We start from the raw sequence: 25575 nt of genomic DNA, 5'->3' as shown, positions 1-25575 counted from the left end.
AAGACTTGAAAAAAGTCCCAAAAGTGTTTATTTACCTTAGCACTGAACATATCAATGACATACAAATTAGCCATCTATCTGTAAGTTTCGAAACAGGAACTTCAATTTTTTAATTTTAATAACAAAAAACTATTAAACTATATATATATATATATATATATATATATATATATATATATATATATATATATATATATATATATATATATATATATATATAAAGTTTCAATTTAGTATTGTTGAAAACTCATCACATTCAACATTTAATCACTCACTCACTTAGATAGAGATGGGTTTTTTAAGGAAAATGATCATATAACTAAAATCTGGTAAAAGCTGGGATCTCTGGGCATGTCCCCTGCAACAGAAAAACCCCCTCTCATTTGGGACTGAGGTTTCTGGGACAGAGAGATATGATTAAGCCAAGGTTGACAGCAGTGGGTAACGTTGTGCATTGTCTTTCCCCCACTTGAGAGGACAAGCCATGAGTGAGATAGAGGTCTCTTTGCGGTACAAGTCAATGTCTGCATCAATCTAACAAGTGTGCAGTGTTCTGCAGTCCCCATGACTGTTTTTAGTCGTATTCCCCGACCTATATTTCACCACAGTCTGGCAGTGCCTGCATACTGCATTCTTATTTGTCTGTCACCTTTTCTCCTTTCTTGTATCTTTTTAGAGAGAAATCGAAATGCTTTCAAACATCTGATTTGAAACCCACTTTAGGTTCGATCATTTCCAGCTCTTTTTATTCCCCGCTACTAGCAGCACACTCCATTTCCGCATTACTGGATCTGTAGCGACAACAGACCGCAAAGGATGATGGGAATCATCCTGGGCTGATGGGAATTGTAGTTCCTGCTACCTCCCTTTCGCTTCATTCGCCTAAGCAAACTTTTCTCAGAAATATAGTTTTATTGAGTCATGCGCCTACGCTAATATTGAAAAAAATTACTATTGCGGTATGACAGTATTTACAATTTTGTTATATCCCTAGTTACTACACAATTTAAATAATTCAAATTTTTCAATTTTTATTTTTTTTCTTATTGAACTTAGTTTCACATTTAATTTAGTGTCACATGATCCTTAAGAAATCATTATATTATTGGTACAAAACCACTAATATTGATTCTTATAATGATCAGTGCTAAAAAAAAAAAAAGCTTCAAAGTATTTTGGAAACTGATACATTCTTTTACCATTGTTTGATTAAAAAAATAAGTAATTTTTTTTTTTTAATCTTTTTTGCATTATAAAAAATTAATTTACTTTTATTCATTCCTTCATTCATTTTCTTTTTGGCTTTTTCCCTTTTCTGGGGTCGCCACAGCGGAATGAACCGCCAACTTATCCATCATATGTCTTAAGCAGCGGATGCCCTTCCAGCTGCAACCCATCACTGGGAAACACCCATACACTCTCATTCACACTCATACACTACAGACAATTTAGCTTACTTAATTCACCTGTATCGCATGTCTTTGGACTGTGGGAAAAACCGGAGGACCCGGAGGAAGCCCACGCGAACACAAGGGGAACATGCAAACTCCACACGGAAATGCTGACCCAGTCGAGGCTTGAACCAGCAATCTTCTTGCTGTGAGGTGACAGCACTACCTACTGAGCCACCGCATTGTCTAATTTACTTTCATGCTTGAACAATTTAGTTTGATGAGTAAAAGTAATTAATTTTCAGTGGTACTTTGAAATAGTATTGTATAATGTGTACTGACGTGGTGGCGCAGTAGGTAGTGCTGTCACCTCACAGCAAAAAGGTCACTGGTTCGAGACTTGGCTAGGTCAGTTGACGTTTCTGTGCGGAGTTTGCATGTTTTCCCCGTGTTCACGTGGGTTTCTTCCTGGTGCTCTGGTTTCCCCCATAAGTCTAAAGATGTGGTACAGGTGAATTGGGTAGGCTATATTGTTCGTAGTGTATGTGTGTGAATGGGTGTGTATGGATGATTCCCAGACATGGGTTGCAGCTGGAAGGGCATCCACTGCATAAAACATGTGCTGGATAAGTTGGCGGTTCATTAAGCTGTGGCAACCCTGGAATAATAAAGGGACTAAGCCGAAAAGAAAATGAATGAATAATGTGTATTGTATTGTTTCACAAAGTTCTGACAACAACAATAAATGTTTATTCTTAGCAGATGGTTATATTAAGCACCATGAGAATTATGTGACACTGAGGACTAGTATTTTTAATGATGATCAAAATTTAACTTTAAAATACAAGAATCACATTTTTAAACTAAATACAATAAAATACCAGTACATGATTTAATTAGTTTATGATAAATATATACTATTTAACTGACATTTCACTATATCACAGTTTTTGATGTATTTGTCCTTGTTTCTATTACAGTATTGTTTAGCCTTTGTGAGCACAAGAAGCTTATTATACGACATATATATATATATATATATATATATATATATATATATATATATATATATATATATATATATATATATATATATATATATATATATATATATATATATATATATATATATTTCTGATTCCAAACTTTTCACTTGTAGTATATACACACAAACACACATGTGACAAGTTGGACATAACAATATTCTATTCCATGAAGTCCTCATGCTAAATTAAAAACTAAAAATTTGTAAGTGCAAACATATTACCTTTGAAGGAATTCCAGTGTGCATGCTCACCCTCACAGATTACTCTGCCTTCCATGCTGATCATCCATTGTTTTATCCACTGGCCCAAAGTATCATCTGAACCTTTAATAAATTGGTTGATTAAAGTATTATTTAGGAATTATTCTGGAGATTAATTCTGTGATTTATCATTTGTTTTGAAAGGCTTGGTGTAGAAAGGGCCATAATAAAATTATGCAAGACGTGATAAAGCCATACAATATCATTTTTCAAAATTAAAATAAATATTAAAATAACTGTAATAAGCAACTACATGAAATCAAACCAGGTAATCTGAGATTCAAAGATAATGAAAAGTGACAGAATGTCTTAAGCATGTGTTAAAACATTGACAATAGTATGTCAATAGTAATACCAAAGGATAACTAGGCTTCTAAAAGGCAAGTTTATTTCTTTGGGTATCAGATCAAAACAAATACATACATTTCTAACTAAATGAGACTTTGCTTTAATGAATTAAAAACGAATGAATCTATTTCGTCAAATACAAACCAGCAAAGTCTATAGCGGGACACAAATTAGATTTTTTCCCTATCTTAATCACAAAATACTTACCAGGCAGAATCAAATGAGGAGTCACAGGCAGGTTACCCATCTTTTCAAGATTAGCAGTGGTGGCAGACATCTATTGGTCAAAAATGAATTGTAAAGAATTTTCATTATAATAGCAGTTACTCCTTACTCACAAAAAAGATTAAAAGCTCTGCTACTTTAGGTAACGTTACCAAGCATAAAATCTGATCGTAACTCTAGTCAATTTCTATATAAACCAACTGCAATAACGTAAAAATAACAAAGGTCTCACTCGATCTTAAAATGTTATTTTTAGAAGCACCGGAGTTGCAAATGAAAAGGTGTATCTGTAATAAAATGGACCAAATATGCAAGTTACACATGTAACCACATGAAAAAAAAAAGATTCTGTATGATCTTCACTTAAAGTTCATGTAAAATCTAGGTTTAACATTCTTACCTGTGTGTGATGTGAATATGAGTCCTCCAGCCATCGTTAGCTTGCTAAATTAGGCTAAAGTTACCCTCTTTCTCTTCTCAAGACATTCACAGGGTCGGATCCTGCAATTAAATAAACAGGTACTTTGGTTATGTGTTGATTGGATGTTTATGGAATGATATTTAAATTTAATAAGTATTTTAAAGATAGTACGTTTACAGATATAGCTTCTTACCTCGTCGAAAATATCCAAATTATCCAATTATCCTTTCTTGTAAGTACCTTGGAGTTTCAAACAGAGGCACGCAATTCAAATCTGTCATAAAATGCAGGGCAATGTACCAGTTCATGTAACCACAAATTATAACGTTCAACATTTTCACTGTTCCTAAAAGTTCAGGTAAAATATCCATCCAGGCTCCAGGAGATGTGAGGACTAACGTTACCGAGTCCTTATGCTAATCTTGCTTTTCAAATTCACACAGTCAAATCATTGTTGCAGTTGTGTGTTTATTGGATGTTTACATGTGATTTTAAAAACTAACAGGTACTTTACAGATAGTTAGTCACATATGGAGCTGCAAACTTACCTCATGTAGATAATCCAAAATGGCGTCTTGTGTACACAGAAAAAAATATGGTATAAAACCGTTAAATTACAGTGCCCTTACTGTTGTTGCTCAACCACTCAAACTGAAGTGAGCAAGTCTTCCCATGATGCATTGTAAAAAACGGCAACTTGCTGTTTTTACATTAAAACGGTATTTTGCTGTTTATTTTCATCGTAAATTTACAGGAATTTTTTACAGTGTAGGTAATTTATGTATACTCAATGCATTTAGGGATGTGGTCAAGATAAACTGTTTAAACTGATCATTAAAATAGAGAACAAAGTTGATAGTTTCATTTATACCATGGTGTCACAACATACATTGTTTTCGGTAATACAGTACTTTTCATTATTTGCAAGACTGCAGTCTTGGGACCTGGCCACACCGAACCAATGCCAAAAAACTAGCACCAATGAAACCCAACTGTGTTTTCGCCTTGCGTCGACTAATGTCTAATGGATTATATGCACAGCTAGTAATTTTCAGTCAATGATAAAACTTCAGGTGAAAGGTTTATTTGGCTATTTTGAAGTTCACAAGGTTCATGTGTACAGCATTGATGTTGTAATAAAATTAAAATTAAATCGGTTAAATAGACTTAAGCATTCATTTAGTTTTTAAAGTGTAAAACGAGATGAAAAATTGTGTTAAACTTAAGCAGCGTCAGTGTAGCTACATTTAAAAAAAATAGGGTAAAATATATTTCCATATTTTAAAGACAAAGCGTGGAAAATTTAATTTAATAATACAGTGCTTCTTGTCTGGCGCTCTCTTCAGCTGACGGCCTGACATCTATTCAACATTCTGCCATTATTAAACAATAAGGATTCAGCTAAAAAGCTTCTTTAACATTCTAATAGCGTCACCTATAGGTCTTGGATGTCCTGTGGGTGAGTAAATTAACACAAAGTTGCCAGGGATCATGGAATTTCTGCAATACCATGGAATTTTAAGTTTGATTCCAGCCCTGCTGAAAAAAAATGTTTTAGCTGGTCAACCAGCCTGGTTTTAGAGGGGTTTTGGCCATTTCCAGGCTGGTTTCCAGCCATTTCCAGCCTGGTCTTAGCTGGTCAGGCTGGGAGATGACCAGCTAAAACCAGCTTGACCAGCCTAGCCAAGCTGGGAGTCCAGCCAAAACCAGCTATATCCAGCTTAAACCAGGCTGGTCAAGCTGGTTTTAGCTGGATTTGGCTGGTAATTTTCCAGCCTGACCAGCTAAGACCAGGCTGGAAATGGCTGGAAACCAGCCTGGAAATGGCCAAAACCCCTCTAAAACCAGCCTGGTCAACCAGCTAAAACCAGCCAACCAGCCTAGGCTGGTTTAAGCTGGATTTTTCAGCAGGGACCAGGCTGGAAATAGCTAAAAACAAGCCTGGAAATGGTCAAAACCCCTCTAAAACCAGGCTGGTCGACAAGCTAAAACCAGCTTGACCATCCTGGTTTAAGCTGGACATAGCTGATTTTGGCTGGTCATCTCCAAGCCCGTCCTGCTAAAACCAGGCTGGAAATGGCTGGAAACCAGCTGGAAGTGGCCAAAACCCCTCTAAAACCAGGCTGGTGGACCAGCTAAAACCAGCCAACCATATAGGCTGGTTTAAGCTGGATTTTTCAGCAGGGACCTCTTAGTACAGGACAACAATCATAATAATTGATCACTTTTAGCAGCAATTAGCAAACGATTTAATTTTTGAATGTTTCAGTGGCATTGTTTACATTCTGCTTTCCAAAATGGCTGACTGGTGATGGGTCGTACACTATAACGCGGCTGGTGAGAGTGTGAATATTTTATTTTTTACTTTCATTGAATTTATTTATTTATTTATTTTTTAAGTGTATTTAGTAAAATTGATAAAATTATGCTAAGTCTCCATGATAATGTTTTACATGTTTGGTATAGGGTGTCGCTTTTTAAAGTGTGTTTGCAGTACCACTTATAAGCATGAAGGTCAATGAAACTAGCACGACGAAAATTTGGGGAAAACCCTTGTAATTATATAATCCCTTACAAAACGAGGCTGGGTGAGAGAATTACTTCAGTGAAAGCAGGGGTTCTGCACACCCTGAGGCTTTCCTTTTGCCTCATTCCTAAGAGGCATTTCTTATATGAAAGCATCAGTAGGGTTTCAAACTTTATTAAATCTTAAGCTGATTGTTCTCACGTCTTTGTGAGCTGAAAGCAGGTTCATGTCAGCCAATGGCCTTTCATTTTGAGAGAGACATCAGTGTCAGCTGATGCCCATTCAAACTTGCTTTGAGTTCATGCTTTTGGTTGCAGGAAGTCATTATGGCACCTTCATTAGACCTTCAGATGCTGCCTAGACAACTTAATACAATGTGCCACAAAGAAAGGCTGAGCAAAAGGCAGTCTGTCTGTGTAGCTTTAAGGAACTTTGAACGAAGATGTGTAAAAAGTGACTTCCTGCTAAAAATAAAAATTCTGTCATAGTTCCAAACCTCTTTAAATTTATTTACTTATGTTTAATATTTCTAAAGAATTGTGGGGAAAATAACTCATTGACTTCCAAAGTATTTTTTTTTTTGTTCTTACTATAGATGTCACTGGATATTTTTCCCTCAACATTTAATCTTAATGTTTATAATTTCAAAAAAATTATTTTGTTAAAAACCATTAAGAGGTTGTGAGATATACGGCTTTTATTGTTTAAATTCTATGTGTTATACTGTACAAATGGTTAAGTCTAGATATACTGTATTTCCCCCACCGGCAGTGTTTGTTGCCCACACACAATGTTAATCCACCGCGGTTGTAGCACAATGCTGCCATCGTCTGGTCAAGTAGACAACAAACATGCTTGCTTTTCTGCTGCAGGGTGAATCATTTCCAGGCTTTTCTAGGTATACAGTTTCCAGTGGCTGTAGCTCATTATGCAACTCATATACAGTTTGTTTCTACTCATATACAGTTTGTTTGCTTGACATCTCAGTGTTCAGTTATGTAGATGTCGCAAGAGCTATTTATCATTCAGATTTGAATTAGGAATGTCATTAAATTATTGCATGTGTTTGTTATGTATACTGTATGCTATCATTTATAAATCTATAAGAACATAAATCAAATGGAATTAAAACCAATGGCTACATTCATAATATATATTTTTATACTTTTTGTAAGTTATTAAGATTTTATTGTATTATTATTATTATTATTATTACGAGAATTTAAACATTAACATGCAATATATTAGTCTTCGGGGCAAAGCATGGCGCAGTAGGTAGTGCTGTCGCCTCACTGCAAGAAGGTCGCTGGTTCGAGCCTCGGGTCAGTTGGCGTTTCTGTGTGGAGTTTGCATGTTCTCCCTGCGTTTGCGTGGGTTGCCTCCGGGTGCTCCGGTTTCCCCCACAGTCTAAAGACATGCAGTACAGGTAAATTGGGTAGGCTAAATTGTCCGTAGAGTATGAGTGTGTGTGTGAAAGTGTGTGTGGATGTTTCCCAGAGATGGGTTGTGGCTGGCAGGGCATCCGCTGCGTAAAAAAGACTTGCTGGATAAGTTGGCGGTTCATTCCGCTGTGGCATCCTCGGATTAATAAAGGCACTAAGCCGAAAAGTAAATGAATGAATGAATATTTGTCCTCATTTTATACACTTAATCAAAGACATTAAACCATATTTAAAGGAACACTCCACCTTTTTTTGAAAAAGGCTCATCTTACAAGGCTCCTAGAGTTGAGCAGTTTACGTGAACCATTGAATCCAGTCAGCCTATTTCTTGTTCTGGCATGGTCATTTTAGTTTAGCTTAGCTTAGCTTAGTTTAGCTTAGCATAATGAGTTTCTAGAGTCCTCTGTAGATACCTAGTGTTACAAAACTGATGGAAAATAACAATTACTATCTTCTAGGCCAGAGATGCCCAAAGTAAGGCCCGCAGGTCAAAGTCCATGGTAACCTTTGATTTGGCCCACCATTCTATCTGAAAAGAGAGGGAGAGTAGGTGGTTGTGGCGAATGCTTTTGACAGAGATCGTCTTTTTGAATTTAACGTAACCTTTTGTTGGTTTGTTTTATTGCTGAGCTACAAAAAATCTAAAATTTAATCAAATGTTGTAAATGAATCAAACTTTTAAAATGTAAACGCTGTCACTTGACAGAGAGGAAAATGCACAAATCATCTGCGTGGAAATCAAGGTGAAGGCAGGAGCAGCTCGACTAGTGTATTCAGCATTTGAACTCCATTGTGTAATAAATGAAATTGTTTGTTTGTACAGTAATAAGTTCAGTATAAAATGATACTGCGTTATTTAATATGATTTACAGCAACATTTTTTTTTAGGAAATTCCCCTTGGCAAGTTTATTGTAATATGGTTTGGTATATATTGTGACAATTAGTTTGGTTTTTGGCCCTTTATAGGAAAAAGCTTTTTATGCACCCCTGTTCTAAGCCAATATAGCTAACCAACATGTGTTGCATAAAAACAAAAGTATATTTAAAAAAAAGATTGATTTGACGAGAATTATTTTTGTTTCAGATTTACTAATAGCAGATTTATACTAATCAGGAAATTCTTTGTTCTTCAGGGATAGTTCTTTTGCATAATGATTATCATTTAATTGTGAAAAGCATCTCTAATGAACTGCTTTACATAATGAAAATTCATCTTAAAACTTAAACAAATTCCAAAAACTGTACTTGGTTGTATCACTATCACTATCACTATCACTATCTTAAAAAATTATTAACTTTCCTATCAGAAAATGTCCTAGTCAAGATAGTAGTTGTTTCCCGAAAGCCATTTTGAAATGGAAACAATATTTTTCTTTACCTTTTATAGATGATATTTGGTCAACAAGTAATAAGTTTTACTCCCAAATAAGGTAAAAGAAATGCATTTCAAAATTTTACACAGGTACTATCCTTGTAATATATTTATTAATACATTTTTTAAATGACATTTCACCACAATGTTCTTTTTGCAACACTGAGCCCGAAGGTCTTTTACATCTATTTTGTACTTGTACATTTTCTGATGATTTTTGGAAACTGGTTTCAGGGTTGATTTTTGATTTATTTTACAAAATGAAACTTTGACGAATGCATGACTCTTTTTTTGTATTGTAAAACTGGCTATGCTTCACTCAATAATACTTTGAAGTTGATCATTTTTCTTGGGAAGTTTTACACAAGGCAAAAGTAATGTCCATGACTCCCTTTAATTTTTTCTGTAATGATTTAAAATATTTTATAATTCTTTGACCTCAATTACAAGAAACAAGAAGGCTATAAAAAAACTCTCAAATAATGAAAAAATGATGCATCGCCTCAGATGTATTGTAGTATTTTTTATTAAATGTATGTTCTGCATCACTAAGTTTTGTATGACTCTTACAAATGTTTTATATAATCCTGTATGCTTCTCAGTTACTTGCTTCAATAAAAATAAAAATAAAGTAATAATAATTACTCAAAAAGTGTTGTACCATTGCTGCACCTTGCAGTGCTTCTTTAATTATTATAAAAATGAAAATCAGGCCTATATTATTTTATTAATATCAAATTAGTATTTATTATTGTTGTTACATTTTTATTATTGTTTTATTTAAAATATATATTATTGTCTAATGTAGTTTTTTATGGACCAGTTCAAATTTGAAGGACTTTATGTGTTATTTGGCAAAATGTGAAACTATTTTGGGATTAAATTATATTTTGAAAATATAATACCATAAAGTTTTTTAACCAGTGTGTCTAAACTAGTCTAAATGAAACGTAATTCTGTGAAGTCAGAAAACATGCGCTACACTAATCAAATGATTTCATTCTTTTCTTTAAACTGTTTTTCTAACTTCTTCTTCCTGTCGTTCCAGTTCATCGACCTGCCAGAAGTCGACAATTAACGTTGACATTTTAATTTCTGAATTCCTGCACAATGCCGGTGTTTTTTTCACTTATAAAGGTTAGTTCATTAGGGTCACGATTCATTTGTTTTGAACACCACACAAAACCTAAAGCCACACTGGGGAAATAAACTCCACATACGCATGCAATAATTAAACATGACAGTATTTGTCAACATAGAATAGGCATTTTGGAAGTGAACCAATTTTTTTTTTTTTTTTTTTTTTTACAGTCTATTTATCTCAAGTGTCTAATTGAACTGGTCTCTGTGTGTCTGGCCAGATGTCAACATTAGGAGCCACATGACCATCTGCTGTGCATTTATTATGGGTTATGCCAAGACTCTAATGTACTGAGCCTCAAACTATGACTGTACGCAAAAGAGGCCTTGACATGGTTTTTTATCACTTCAATGTATTCCTTGTAGTAATGATATAATGTTATAAAATAATGCTGTTTTTTATGATTTACACTACCAGTCTGAGATCTGGTATATTTATTAAAAATGTTTTTAAAATGTTTTAAAATATTGTTGAACACTTTTTGTGTATTTATTTGATCAAAAATACAGCAAAAATATAATATTTAAGAAAGTATTACAATTTAAAACAACTGTTTTCATATTGTGTAATTCATTCCTGTGGTTTGTTGCTTAATTTTTAGGACTTCAGTCTTCAGTGTGTACGTTTACATGGACATCAGTAATCAAATTATTTGCCTTAATCTGATATATGACGGAGGTTTGTGATACAAAAATTACAGTGAAGCATGAATTAAATTATTATTTTCCCTGGAGCAAAATAAATCATCCACTTTTACAGTCAAGTATGGATAGGCACAAACAAAAAAAAAGTAAGTTTTTCTTGAAAAAAATATATATTTTGAAACTAATTGCGTTTGGTATCATTTGTGTAATTTGAACAAAAAAAAATAATTCTAATATGGAACATTTAAGCATTAGTGTTAAAAACGGCTGCTTCATATTTGTGTGGAAACTGTGATACAGTACCAATCAAAACATTGATAACCTTAACAATCCTTTCTAACGATGGCGTACAAATAATAAATGACCATTATAAAACAGCATATTCAGCAAATCAGCATATTGTGATTTGTAAAAGATCGTATGACACTGAAGAATGAAGTAAATTCAACTATATCACAGGAATAATTTATTAACTATGAAAACAACACAAAACATTAATTTGACAAGTAAATATTAATTTACAATGCTGCAGTTTTGACTGTATTTTTATCAAGCAAATACAGCCTTGGTGAGAAGAGATTTACATCCATATGTTACTGATATCAAGATCCTCCTGAAATCTAGATATACAAATGATCTGTTTAAACCGGACACATCAAAACAAAGCTTCTTTTTCTGTTCATTTTGTCGTGTTTGTCAGCAGCACCAAGCATGTTTGTTTAAATGATAATGTTGTTTTTGGGACTAAAAAAACATAAATTCCTAAGGGGAAGTTTCTTAAAACACCACCGTTGTTGTGTCCGTGTAAGCACCAGAAAATAATGACATCATGCACATGCATAAAGGCAAGCACAAAAGTTGCATTGTGAAAATAATTGTATATTTTACAGTAAAGATATACAATACTGTAAATAAATATACATCAAGATAAATGGTGCTGAAAATGTCAATTTCACTCAATACGCACTCTATAACATCAGAAAGGTCCGACCCTTCTTATCTGAACATGCAGCTCAACTCCTTGATCAAGCTCTTGTTCTCTCCAGACTGGACTATTGCAACTCTCTACTAGCCAGGCTTCCAGCTAACTCTATCAAACGTCTTCAGCTGGTTCAGAATGCAGCAGCACGAGGGGTCTATAATGAACCTAAAAGAGCACATGTCACTTCGCTACTCATCCATCTGCACTGGCTGCCAGTTGCTGCTCGCATCAAATTCAAAGCTCTCATATTTGCTTACAAAGCGACTTCTGGCTTTGCTCCATCTCATCTGCTCTCAGTTCTGCAGATGCATGTGCCCTCCAGAAACTTGCGTTCTGTAAATGAACGTCGCCTCGTGGTTCCATCCCAAAGAGGGAAGAAATCACTTTCCCGAACTCTCGCATTCAATCTGCCCAGTTGGTGGAATGAACTTCCTAACTGCATCAGAACGGCAGAGTCACTCGCTGTCTTCATGAAACGACTACAAACTTAACTACTTAGCCTCCACTTCACTTCCTAATCTGCAATTGCCTCTGGATCAACCACTAAATATATTACAATAAAAAATAAAAATAATTACTAATGCTTTGCTTCTTACACTTTACACACCTGAAATTTGCCTACAGCACTTATTCATTGTTGCTCTTATAGTTGTGTAAATTGCTTCCTTGTCCTCATTTGTAAGTCGCTTTGGATAAAAGCGTCTGCTAAATGACTAAATGTAAATGTAAATACAGCATTTTTGCTGTAAATGATTTACAGCAAGTTACTGTAGATTCTACAGGACATTGTTAACTGCACGTAGTAGTTTCCTTAATGAGTATCTGTATATACAAATGTAGACAGCATCAGTGATTATAATTGATTTTAATATTGCTTTTGATGCGACTCAAAGCTTCTCCTATTGTAGAATGATTAAATGCAAGTGGGTGGAGCCTAAGGTATGGAGGAAGCGTATATGCAAATATATCTACCTCTTTTATGTCACGTGCTCCATTTTTACAGCTTGAATAAATAAATGCTATATGTTTATAACAAAGAGGTTGCTTTAAGAGCTAAAACTCGCAGGATCATTTCATGGAACAAAGATCTCTTATATGTGAAAAGATAAAGGCCTCTTTGATTTCACATGTCATGACCCCCTAAACTCTGGTTAAACATGTAAAATATTTCAGTCAAGCTGAATGGATGGGTTTGCCTATTCATTATCTCATTGCTGGCACTGTTCATAAAACTGAACTAGTGATAAATGGTTATCAGCTTAATTCAAAGAGGATTCCAACTATGGTGAGCTGTTGAGTTGAATCATTGTTTATGTGTTGCAGAGAGGTTTTTTTTTTTTTAGACTGAGAGCACATGCACTCACCATCTGGCCTGAACGATAAGCTCTTGGACATTGCCTTCATATGTAGCATTTAATACTCACACCAGTGGCCTGATGATACCGAGATGTGTTGCTTGAGTTCATTTTAAGCAGCAAAACCTACGCAGAGTAAATACTTACACTCTAGTGCCTGTGTTGTAGTTTCTGAATGTATTGAAACCTAGATGATGCTTTGGTTTTTAATGCTATTTCACGTTAGCCTTGCATTGACCTTTAGTGTTTGCAGTGTTTTGGATTAAATTCTTTTAAAAAAAAGGGTTTACACAGTATCAATAATCCAGTTGAAGTAAAATTTTAAGTTTACATTGGTGGTAAAATTACATATAAATCCAGATTTTTTTATTTGCCTTTCGTTTGATTTATTTCTATGTTTCATATTTTAAGATTATTGTTAATATTCATAACTGCTATTCAAAGCTTTTATATAATGTTACAGAATTGTTAAATTAAAATTGAATTAATACTGACTTGTGCGCGCGACGTATCTAAAGAGCTGGGGCGAAGAGGAGTTGCATGTGACGTACCTGAAGAGCTGGAAGGGATGCGGTGGTGCGCGACATATTTAAGGACCGGGCGGGAGACGTGTGATTTTCGGGAGATTATCATGCGTTTGCGGGCATCTGGGAGTCTCTATGCATTTGTGGCAGACTCCCGGAACTTCCGCGAGACTTGGAATATATGTTAATAATAAAGAATAGATTATTAAGGAATACTACATACATGCACTGTCGACCGTGCAATTTGCTTATCCACTGAAAGATTTTTTAATGGAAGTACAGACATTACATTCGTCAGTAACAAGCGAGACGCAAAATAAAAAAGCGAATTCAGAATGTCGTTCATTTCTTAAATACACATAGCTAGCATTTGGTTTACGATAATGTCACAGCAGTAGAGGGTTCTCAATGATAATGACAATATCTATATAATAATAATCTAAAATCCATCCCATTTTTAAGCTGTATTAAACTGCAGTAAAAAAGAAACAAGCCAAGTCATGCCAAACTCTACAGAGCTGAGTTGTCAATACAAACTCTGTCAGGAATAATGCCCCAAACCAACATATAAGACAAGACCAGACAATAAACTGGAAAAAAAGTGACAAACTTAAATATAAATGAGACAATTGGATAAATAGATCAGGCATGTCAATTAAATAACCAAAACGTTTGTGGGACAAAGGAAATGTACAAAGAAAAGCAGACAAGAGCTATTACTTCCAATTCCTGGGAAATGCGAACTGTAAATGTTGCATGAGAGAAATGTAGAGGCCATGATGAGCAAAAAACATGATGGATGTGGATATTTAGGTTATGTATAAATAGGCTAATATACCAAAGACAAGGGAATCGTGTTATCAGGATGTTAAAATAACACCCAAAAAACATATCCTTTCAAGTATCACCTGAAATTTCACTAAGCAATAGTCACGGCACAAAAATAATAAAATAAGCAAATCCCAGCCAGGTCTGTCATGTTTTTTTTTTGATTCCCTTGAACCATTTCCATTGTGTTCTGTGCTATTTGCATGTGTTGTGAGAAAAGGCAGGCGTTTTCTTCATTTGTTTTCATTGTGAAAAGATGCAGCATGTTTTCTTAATGTGTTTGTGTTGTGAGGATTTGCAACAGGTAGACATTCAAACCGATGAGGATCTTTTCTTAATTTGCTGGCATTTTTTGCAACTAAATGTGTTTTCTTAAATTGCAGCATGTTAAGCTCTCTCGGTCACCGACTGTGCTGTACAATTCAGCGGAAAACCGTCTTAAGGTGGAGCCAGATGGGCCATGGCAAAGACAAGGGAGCAATGAGCAAAGGTGAAGCTGAAGGGCCGAGGTGGATACCAGGTCTTAATGGTTGGAGGTGGAGACAGGGGATCCACATGGCTAGATCGAGCTATAGCAGGTGAAAGTCCTGCAGCAAATCAACAGTACCATGTGTAGCTGCCTGAGGGCTAACAGAGACCACCGGATACCGTGTTTAAGGGCCAGCTGATAGCTAGAGTGGGAGGCTATTCAGATTCAGAGATGTCTGATGAAAAAAAGCTGGGCAGGGCCAGTGGAAACTCAGGAGATCTGGGTGGGATCAGCAGAGAAGGGAGTACAAGGACGCCATCCTTCTTTATACTATCAATAATGTATGCTGAAACACACCCTCAGTGGTGAGAGTGTGAGTGAGGACAGGCGATGTTGCCCATTCATGTTAGACTCTGGGGCGGTGACAAGCACAGTTGCTCCATGTGTTCTGGCATAATCCTCATGGTGGGCTCGGTCTTTTAGTCTGGTGATCGCTCCAGTTATTATGTAAATTTGTTAAGGTTTGGATTTAAGCCATTAAGATGACTCTGTGTTATTGAGTCAAAGAGAATTTAAATTCATCTGAATGTCTCTGTAGCGAAAGGTCATTTAAAAATTAGCATTAAATGCGTCCCGCTTCTTTGAGATAAACATTGCATGTGATCGTCCCCCAGTTTATGCTCTTTGAATCATTCTGTTGTCTTTTTTTTTTTTTAATCGACACAGCCTCTTATCTACTTCAGGAACAAGGAGAAGCCAGTCTAAAGAAAGTCAAAATGGCCGCAGACCCATTTTAAGTGACAGCTGCTCTTCTGCAACAAAGGTAATTTGAAATGCAAGCAGGTCCATTCATTTGATTTCCTCCACGTCTCCCAGAGTGCTGAATGTAATTATCATCCTCCATCTCTCGTCCCGTGGGAGCCCTTCCCCCTCCACACTCAGCTGTGACCCTCTCCGCCCTCCCCCACCTCAACATGTGACTTTACCCTGTCCTGTCCCGACCGCCTGTCCCACACACAGCAGCACCTCTCATAATCCCACACAGGGCCTGAAGCAGGATCGTTCTGCACTGATTCTCTGTCTTGTTACATCAAGTGAGATGACAAAACCATTTTGTGCTAATAATTTGGATTAGTAATTATATTAATTAGATATAGTTTGTTGAAATAGATTAATATATGTATTTATGTATCTGTTTATTGACATATATGGACTATTATTTGCATCACTTTAATATATAGCACAATTTTGTGGTAAAAATTTAGGCTTATACTTAGTATTAGCAATAAGATAATTGTAGTATTTATATTAATTATATTTAATTTGTCTAAATAGTTTAATCTACATATTTATGTGTGTGTGTATATATATATATATATATATATATATATATATATATATATATATATATATATATATATATATATATATATATATATATATATATATATATATATATGAATCTATGTATTGGCATATATGGACTAATTATTTGGACCACTTTAATATATAGCACAAAATTATTTTGTGCTAGTAATTTGTACTAATAGTATTCACAACAAAATAATTGTAGTACTTATATTAAGTATATTTGATTTGTTTAAATAAATTAATATATGTATTTATGTGTTTATTTATTGACAGATGCGTATGGACTAACAATTTGGATCACTTATCACTTAAATATATAGCACAAAAAAATGCGAATAACTTGGACTTATACTACTTAACAATAAGACAATTGTATTATTTATAATAAGTAGATGGGCGAAGCATTGGCGCAGTAGGTAGTGCTGTCCCCTCACAGCAAGAAGGTCGCTGGGTTGCTGGCTCGATCCTCGGCTCAGTTGGCGTTTCTGTGTGGAGTTTGCAGGTTCTCCCTGCATTCGCGTGGGTTTCCTCCGGGTGCTCCGGCTTCCCACAGTCCAAAGACATGCAGTAAAGGTGAATTGGGTAGGCTAAATTGTCTGTAGTGTATGAGTGTGTGTGTGTGTGTGTGAATGTGTGTGTGAATGTTTCCCAAAGATGGGTTGCAGCTGGAAGGGCATCTGGTGCGTAAAAAAACTTGCTAAGTTATAGACTTAAAAAACTTGGATAAGTTGGTGGTTCATTCCGCTGTGGCGACCCCGGATTAATAAAGGGACTAAGCCGACAAGAAAATGAATGAATGAATGAATATTAAGTAGACTTCATTTGTTTAAATAAATTAATATATGTATTTATGCATTTGTTTATTGGCTGGTACGTATGGACAAATTATTTGGATAACTTTAAAGTATTGCACACAACTTCTTTGTGCTAATAATTTGGACTTATACTGCTTATTAATAACAATAAAATGATTATTTATATTTATTAGATTTAATTATGTAAAATAGATGAATTTATGTATTTATGTAAACGGTTGGCATATTTGACCAATTTATTTGGATCATTAATATATAACAATACAATGATTATTTATAATACTTTTTTAATTCAATTTAATTTGTTTAACTAGATTAATATTATGTATTGGCATATATGGATAAAATTATTTGGATCACTTTATTTTTTTACTCACTTTAAAACCCTTTTGTGCTAATATTTTAGATCTATACTACTTGGTAATAACAATAAAATAATTGTAGCATTTATAATAAGTAGATTTAAATTGTTTAAACAAATTAATATATGTATTTATGTATTTGTTTATTGACAGATATGTATGGACATATGGAGCTAATTGGATCACTTTCATATACAGCACAAAACCCTTTTGGGCTGATAATTTGGATTTATACTACTTAGTATTCACAATAAAATAAGTGTATTGTTTATATTAATTAGATTTAGTTTGTTTAAATAAATTAAAATATGTGTTTATGGATTTGTTTATTGAAATAGAGACATTATTTGTATCACTTTAATATATAGCACAAACAATTTTGTGTCAATACTTTTGACTTATACTACTTATTAATAACAATAAAATAGATGTTTTTTAATAATAATTAGATTTAATTTGTTTAAATAGACAACAATTTGTATTTATGTAAATGTTTATTGACATACAGTTGAAGCCAGAATTATTAGCCCCTCTTTGATTTTTTTTATATATATATTTCCCAAATGATGTTTAACAGAGCAAGGAAATTTTCACAGTATGTCTGATAATATTTTTTATTCTGGAGAAAGTCTTATTTGTTTTATTTTAAGGTCAAAATTATTAGCCCCTTTAAGCTATATTTTTGGATAGTCTACAGAACGAACCATCGTTATACAATAACTTGCCTAATTACCCTAACCTGCCTAGTTAACCTAAATTTTTAAGCTTTTACATATCACTTTAAGCTGTATAGAAGTATAGAAGTGTCTTGAAAAATATCTACTCAAATATTATTTACTGTCATCATGTCAAAGATAAAATAAATCAGTTATTAGAAATGAGTTATTAAAACTATTATGTTTAGAAATGAGTTGAAAAAAATCTCCCTGTTAAACAGAAATTTGGGAAAAAATAGTAAACGGGGCTAATAATTCAGGGGGGGTAATAATTCTGACTTCATCTATAAATGGACAAATTATTTGAATCACTTTAATATATAGCACAAAAACATTTTGTGCTAATAATTTGGACTATACTACGATACAATACTTTATTGTCAGACTTGCTTTAGAATTTTTTTCTTGCTTAACAGGATGATAAATACTCCTTACAGAGACAAAGACATACAAAAAAATCCAACCCAATTCATTTTACGCAGGCCTTATTCAGCTCCAAGACAGCTTAATGTAAATATAATTTTTTTAAATTTCATTTTATTCAAACTTGGGGATCTAAATTGACAGTTAGACTTGAATGGTATAAATTGATGATTCAACACATAAAAAGGGTTCGAAAAGATGTTCCTTGCCAGCCTTGTGAGGATCTTGTAATATGAACAATCATATAATTTCCCAAGAGGCTTTACAATCTTGCAACAGATTTTAATCTGGTTCATCAACTTTGTTTTTAGACTCATAGACAGACTCATATACCATACAGAATTACTATACTGCAGAACACGTATAAGTACAGACATAAAAGAAATGTTTTTCGATGCTCCAAAAGATCTAAGACGATGCAAAAAAAAAAAAAAAAGATTCTTTGTTTTATATTGTTGCACACACTATCAGTATGATCTTTCCATGAAACCTTGTTATCTTATTACACCCAAATGCTTATATTTGTCTAGCTGTCTGATGTTTACATTATGTATAACTACAGGGTTTGTAGATACATCAGGTATTGTGGACCTGAACACGATTTCCTCTTTTTTTCCAGGTTAATCACAAGAGCATTTCTGTAACACACTCCACAAGATCATTCACACCTTTCAAGAGCAATCATGTAACTTCTACCTTGCTCAGTAAAGTTAATAATACTGTATCGTCTTACATACTTCACACCGCATACCACTTAGTAATAACAATACAATAACTGCATTATATTAATTACGTATAATATGTTTAAATAAATTAATATCTCTATTTATGTACTTGTTTGTTGATAGATAGGGACTAATTATGTGGATCACTTCATTATATATAGCACAAAGTGGAGTGTGTGTGTTAATTATTTCTTCCTTTTAAGTAAAACAAAGGTTTCTGGAACTTCAATAAGAGGTAATGTAACAGTTTTGGTATATTATAATGTTTTTTAAGTATGTTAGAAAGGGTTTTTCATAGCGTTAAGATGTGAAAATGTCAGTGGCGGTAAATAATCTGGATAAATTGAATAAATGTTATAAAGGATGTACGTATATTCTTATTATTTCCTAAGATATATTTCAGGAAAGTTAATGCATTAATGTAAGAGAAGCTGAAGTGCAGAACACATAGACGCTTCATTTGCATTCATATTTTAAGGCTGATCCATCAGAATCGCTGAGATTTTACATGCAATCACAGCCACAGGACAGCATCAGCCAGTCCACTGTGAACAGAGAGAGTCTGCATCATCACAGATGGTGCTTGAGGGCTTTGATTGTGCTCGGTCAAGTACCTGCCTGAAAAGTGAGAGTGTGCAAAGCTTTTGTTTGACCATATGTGCGCATACATGTCGTCGTTGCTGTGTGCATTTAATTTTAACACGTTTTACACTGACTGAGTCCTTTGCAGGCTCACGGATGTCCTACAGGGTTGACTTCTGTGCGTTTTATTTTCCAGATGGTAAACATGATCTGATTCACCGCGTTGGCTGTTGCTACTTTAACCTGTGCAATTGTGCTTGTGCTTGCATTTATTTATGGCAGAATGCATCGCAACAAACACCTACTTTGCATGCATCTCATTTGAATATGAAGCCCCGCCTTGTGTAGTGGGCCCAGAGTTGTTGACCCATAGTCAGTACCTTTGAAGCACACTGCTTTTCCTCCACTAAACCAATATACAGACAATATTCATAGTTTTGAAACAAAGAAGATGGAGATCTATTAGGCATAAAAAGCATAAAGGAAATGTTCTTATGGTAAAGTAATGAAAGTGATACAAATTGTTGATTATTCATATTAATAATATTAACTTTTTTAAGCAATATTAGGTCCATCCAGATTGATCCTTAAAATTAATCATTTTGTATAATTATACTGCTTAAGACTTGATTAAGGGTGATTCAACTTTACTTGGATAAACATATTAAATTGCTTACACATAGTATATATTTCAAATTTTAGTAGAATAATAGAAATAATAATAATAATAATATTAACAATAATACTATCAATTGTTAAATGAGAGTACTAATTATTCAATGGAATAATTGATGCACATTTTATATTTAATATTTGTTGCCATTTAATATAATGATAACAGCAAAAACAAAAACAATAAAATAAATAATAATAACAGCAATAGATACTGGTTAATAATATCATTAAGTATTTTTATGTATTTAAATTAATTTATCGCTGATGATGAGGATAATAATAAGGGTGATTATAATAATAACTATTACTTTTATTTAGTAGTTTAATCATTATATTACTAATGTAGACTTTATGTAAAATATCTGGCTTTTAAATAATAAAGAAATGAATTATACCATTATTATTGTTATTATTAATATTATTATTATGATTATTATTATTTATAAATGACAGTACTAATTATTCACTTGAATAATTGATTTAAATTTACAATTATTGTTTGCTGTTCTCATTTAATATAATAATAATAATAACAACACATACTGAGTAATAATATTATCAGTATTTGAATATTTTTTTATTTATTTAAATGTATATTATATTGCTGATTATGAGGATGATGATAATACTAATGATGATAATAATAGTTATATTTACTATTATATGCAGAAGTCGTAGTATTTTTCATTTAATGTATTTATTGTTCATTTATTGTTACTATTATTCTAAAATGTGCTTTGTGTCATTTTATATATATATATATATATATATATATATATATATATATATATATATATATATATATATATATATATATATATATATAATATTATATTTATATTTTATATTCATATAAATTCTCCCAAAACAAACACACAAACGAATAAAATGGTATTTATTTTGGGTTTACTTTAATCAATATATTACTTAAGCAGACTTTTTATGTAAAATATTTTGCTTTTAAATGACAAATAAATAAATAATATAATACCATTATTATTATTACCACTATTATACTGTTGTTTTACATTTTCCCATTAATAAAAACGCATCAACCAATATGTGTGAAGCACAAAATCTGGCAAAAGGAAAGGGGAGAAAAAACCTTTCTCTGGAGGGTACAGAGCGAGCGAGCGCTTCTCCCCTCCTCCGCCATGTGATGACGGACAGACTGTATCACCGGAGCGAAGCTTGAAGTCACTCTCATCAGCAACAAAGCGAAGCAACAGCAGCAGCAGCACTGACGTAAACCATTCACCACATCACCGGAACCATACGGACCCGGACCGACACCATACCGAAAGGACGTATAGGATGCACACGGAGCGCTGATCGTGATGAGGCTCGGACTGCGATTCACGGCAACATTAGAAATGCGCGTTAAATGGAGACTCATGACAAGAGATGCTGCAGGGTGCCGCATTGCCTGGCCGCTTGATGATGGTAGGATAGAGCAGCGCTTTTAACCGTCATTGGGGTGGGATGGAGTGAATGAACGGATTTGTAGTCTAGTCAATGCCTCCGATTTGATCATATACGCAAACTCAGACGATTTCCGCCTGCTTAAGCCATACAGACACACACACACAGACACACATATACATATACAATCGATGAGCACGACCAAATGAATGTACGTGATGTAATGTTATTAATAAACCTATGATACAGGTCAACTCATGAGCTGAAGTAACAGTGTCGTAGCTCACACTCAGGACCATCTCCAAAGTCAGGTTTTTATTTGAAAGCACTGCAGCGATAGGGCTTTTTATGATTGGCATTTTCATCATTAACATATAGAGTATATATCTATATATAGTGGTAGTACAGTATAGTCAGCATTGGCTCAGTGCAAGGACAATGACTCATTTACAGGCAGGCCTGTCTCCAGAAACCCTGGAGAAAGCCAAGGTGGAGTTAAAGGAGAACCCCGACACTTTGCATCAGGACATACAGGAGGTGAGGGACATGATCATCACCCGTCCAGACATTGGCTTTCTCAGGACAGACGATGCTTTCATCCTGCGCTTTCTTAGAGCTCGTAAATTTAACCATTTCGAGGCCTTTCGCCTCCTGGCCCAATACTTTGAGTACCGGCAACAGAACCTAGATATGTTCAAGAACCTGAAGGCCACCGATCCAGGGATCAAGCAAGCTCTGAAAGATGGATTTCCTGGAGTCCTTTCCAATCTGGATAGATATGGGAGGAAGATTCTGGTCCTGTTCGCAGCCAACTGGGATCAGAGCAGGTAGGAAGCTATTGGATTTTGGCTAATTGTGGGTAATGACACGCACGGTCAGAGCTGTCTTTAACACATCAGTCTTCTGTCATTCATGACAGAGTGATGTTTAGACATTAAATAAAGGTTACAATCTATGATGTTATACATATTGTAGTATTAGTAAATGACTTTATGATAACTTAGCATGTGTGAGATGTTAGGAAGGAAAAAAAATAGTACATTTGTTACATTTTTATTTTTTTCAAAGATGGCACAGCCAAACAAAAACTATGCAAATATACTGTTGAAGTCAAAATTATTTGATAAAAGCAGTTTTTAATTTTATTAAAACCATATTAAGATCAATATTAAAAGCTCCCTTAAGAAATTCTTTTTTTGATTGTGTACAGAACAAACCATCATTATACAATGACTTGCCTAATTACCCTAACTTTAACCTAGTTAAACCTTTAAATAGCACTTAAAGCTGAATACTATCTTGAAAAATAGTTAGTAAAACATTATGCTGGCCCATAGCCAGGGGGTGGGGGTTTGGGGTTCGGATGGTTCGAAAGGCCCAACCCCCTACTGACAAAATCCAGAATTTGACTCCAAATGAGCTAATTTGTCCCATTTGCTAATTTGGAGGCTAATTTGGCCTTCATAAACTGTGAAAATGAAAGACTGAAGATGGCTTTATGAGAAATAAAAATTTTAGTTATTCAAATAGACAAATTCTAAATAAATAAATGAGCTGGCCAGTTTGTTATTTACCTATAGGCTACAGTTTAACAGATTCCTATTTGTTTTGGGGTTTTTTAATGATGTATAATAATAAATCTGTAATTTTTAACTTTGTTCAAAATGTTTAATTTAAAATTCTAATCTCATTACATTATTTATGAACCTGTAATAACCTACAGTTTAAATGAACTTTTGTAAATAAACCCTTCACGGTAGAATAGTATGGTATGCAATTTGACAAAAATCTAGGAAATATTTTTATTGCATTAAAAGTGACGCAGTAGGTAGTGCTGTCGCCTCACAGCAAGAAGGTCGCTGGTTCGAGCCTCGGCTGGGTCAGTTGGCATTTCTGTGTGGACCTTGCATGTTCTCCCTGCGTTCGCGTGGGTTTCCTCTGGGTGCTCCGGTTTCCCCCACAGTCCAAAGACATGTGGTACAGGTGAATTGGGTAGGCTAAATTGTCCGTAGTGTATGAGTGTGATTGAGTGTGTGTGTGGATGTTTCCCAGAGATGGGTTGCGGCTGGAAGGGCATCCGCTGCATAAAAATGTGTTGGATAAGTTGGCGGTTCATTCTGCTGTGGTGACCCCGGATTAATAAAGGCACTAAGCCAAAAATGAATGAATGAATATCACTAAAATGCAATATTTGAACCTCATAATTTAACAGAAAATGAACTATATGACTGCAAAATGGTCCACTTTTTGAGATAAAATAACCACCCCTTCAGTAAGCTGGCTACAGGCCTGTTATGTACTGTCTTCATGGCAAAGAAAAAAGAAATCAGTTATTAGAAATGTGTTATTAAAACTATTATGTTTAGAAATGTGTTAATAAAATCTTGTTTCCATTAAAAAGAAATTGAGGAAAAAATATACAGGGGTCTAACACTTCATGATTCTGACTTCAACTGTAAATGAAAAGGTGACAACACCAAAAGCTCTAGAAGTATCAAATTTATTCACTTACTGTAATAATGGTGTGCTCGCAATGTCACACGCTGTGATAGCCTTTTTAAATGAATAAATCTGATACTTTTGGAGCTTTTGGTGTTACTGCCTTTTCATATATATTTGCATTACATTTTCTTTTACAAAATTGATTTAACCCTCTACTAATTTCAGTTTCCATCTGAGGTTACTCAGGGAGATTCATTATCATTTCAACCTACCTAGTATTAAGATACGTTCAAACATTTTTGTCATGCTCTACATCACTTTCTGGGTAGGATCTCATGAATGATGTTGAGTTGTAAAACGAATGAACCAACATTACTTGATTTGTAAGCAAATGAAAATTGTCTGCATGACAAATGAAATGCGTATGGAATTATTGTTTTGGTGCCTTTTCTCGTAGCCAACCTTTAATAATCGTGTTTTCATGTAGTTGGTCATTTGTTGCTATTATTACATTCGACTATGTGAATGCCTGTCAAAAGCAATCCAATTTGATTTGTTGTAGACTAACCCTGGAAGTGGTTGAAAGCTTAAAATATTGCATGCCCATATACACCTGTATTTAGCCTCATCCACTTGTGATCAGTGTTATGAAGATACTTTTTAATACCAGGTGCAGACTGTGCATAGAGAAATGTTAACCTGATGGTTTGATTTAACATCTAAGCCATGGTGACTGATGACCTTTGATTGACCTCACCATATCCTACATGATGGTTCTCTATGTATCCCATTGTATATGTTATTGTCCTTATTACAGCATTACAACATACACTCACCAGCTTCTTTATTATAGGTACACCTGTCCAAATGCTCATTAACGCAAATTTCTAATCAGTCAATCACATGGCAGCAACTCGATGCATTTAGGCATGTAGACATGGTCAAGACGATCTGCTGCAGTTGAGCCTCAGAATGGGGAAAAAAGGTGTTTTAAATGACTTTAAATGTTGGTGCCAGATGGGCTGGTCTGAGTATTTCAGAAACTGCTGATCTACTGGGATTTCCA

The 25575-nt window shown here is 34.3% G+C and overlaps 2 protein-coding genes and 1 long non-coding RNA gene across 6 annotated transcripts in view; 2 read left to right on the top strand and 1 right to left on the bottom strand.

The window, feature by feature from the left end:
- Positions 1-3379, bottom strand: part of LOC147839429 (uncharacterized) — a 382751-nt gene extending 379372 nt beyond the window's left edge. Inside the window, exons 1-2 of the long non-coding RNA XR_015518819.1 lie at positions 3253-3379; positions 2659-2760 (exon numbers count right to left, since the gene is read on the bottom strand). This is a non-coding gene — a long non-coding RNA (uncharacterized LOC147839429). The remainder of the gene's footprint in view (positions 1-2658; positions 2761-3252) is intronic.
- smpdl3a (sphingomyelin phosphodiesterase acid like 3A) overlaps positions 1-15833 on the top strand; it is a 42344-nt gene extending 26511 nt beyond the window's left edge. The window contains exons 9-11 of one of the 4 annotated variants that reach the window (XR_015517616.1): positions 10082-10170; positions 14891-15085; positions 15703-15833. Coding sequence is in view for 3 of the 4 variants with exons in the window: in NM_001014338.1 (NP_001014360.1) it covers positions 10082-10170; positions 10395-10468 (163 nt within the window). In the remaining variant the exon portion in view is untranslated. 4 annotated transcript variants of the gene reach the window in all.
- Positions 15834-22077: 6244 nt separating this feature from the next.
- clvs2 (clavesin 2) overlaps positions 22078-25575 on the top strand; it is a 52246-nt gene continuing 48748 nt past the window's right edge. The window contains 1 exon segment of the mRNA NM_001025545.2: positions 22078-22894. Within this exon segment, the coding sequence (NP_001020716.1) occupies positions 22506-22894 (389 nt within the window). The 5' untranslated portion in view covers positions 22078-22505.

Source organism: Danio rerio, chromosome 20, assembly GCF_052040795.2.
Source record: "Danio rerio strain M-AB ecotype USA chromosome 20, GRCz13ab, whole genome shotgun sequence".
Taxonomy (NCBI): Eukaryota; Metazoa; Chordata; class Actinopteri; order Cypriniformes; family Danionidae; genus Danio; species Danio rerio.
This window is presented reverse-complemented; position numbering and strand designations above follow the sequence as displayed.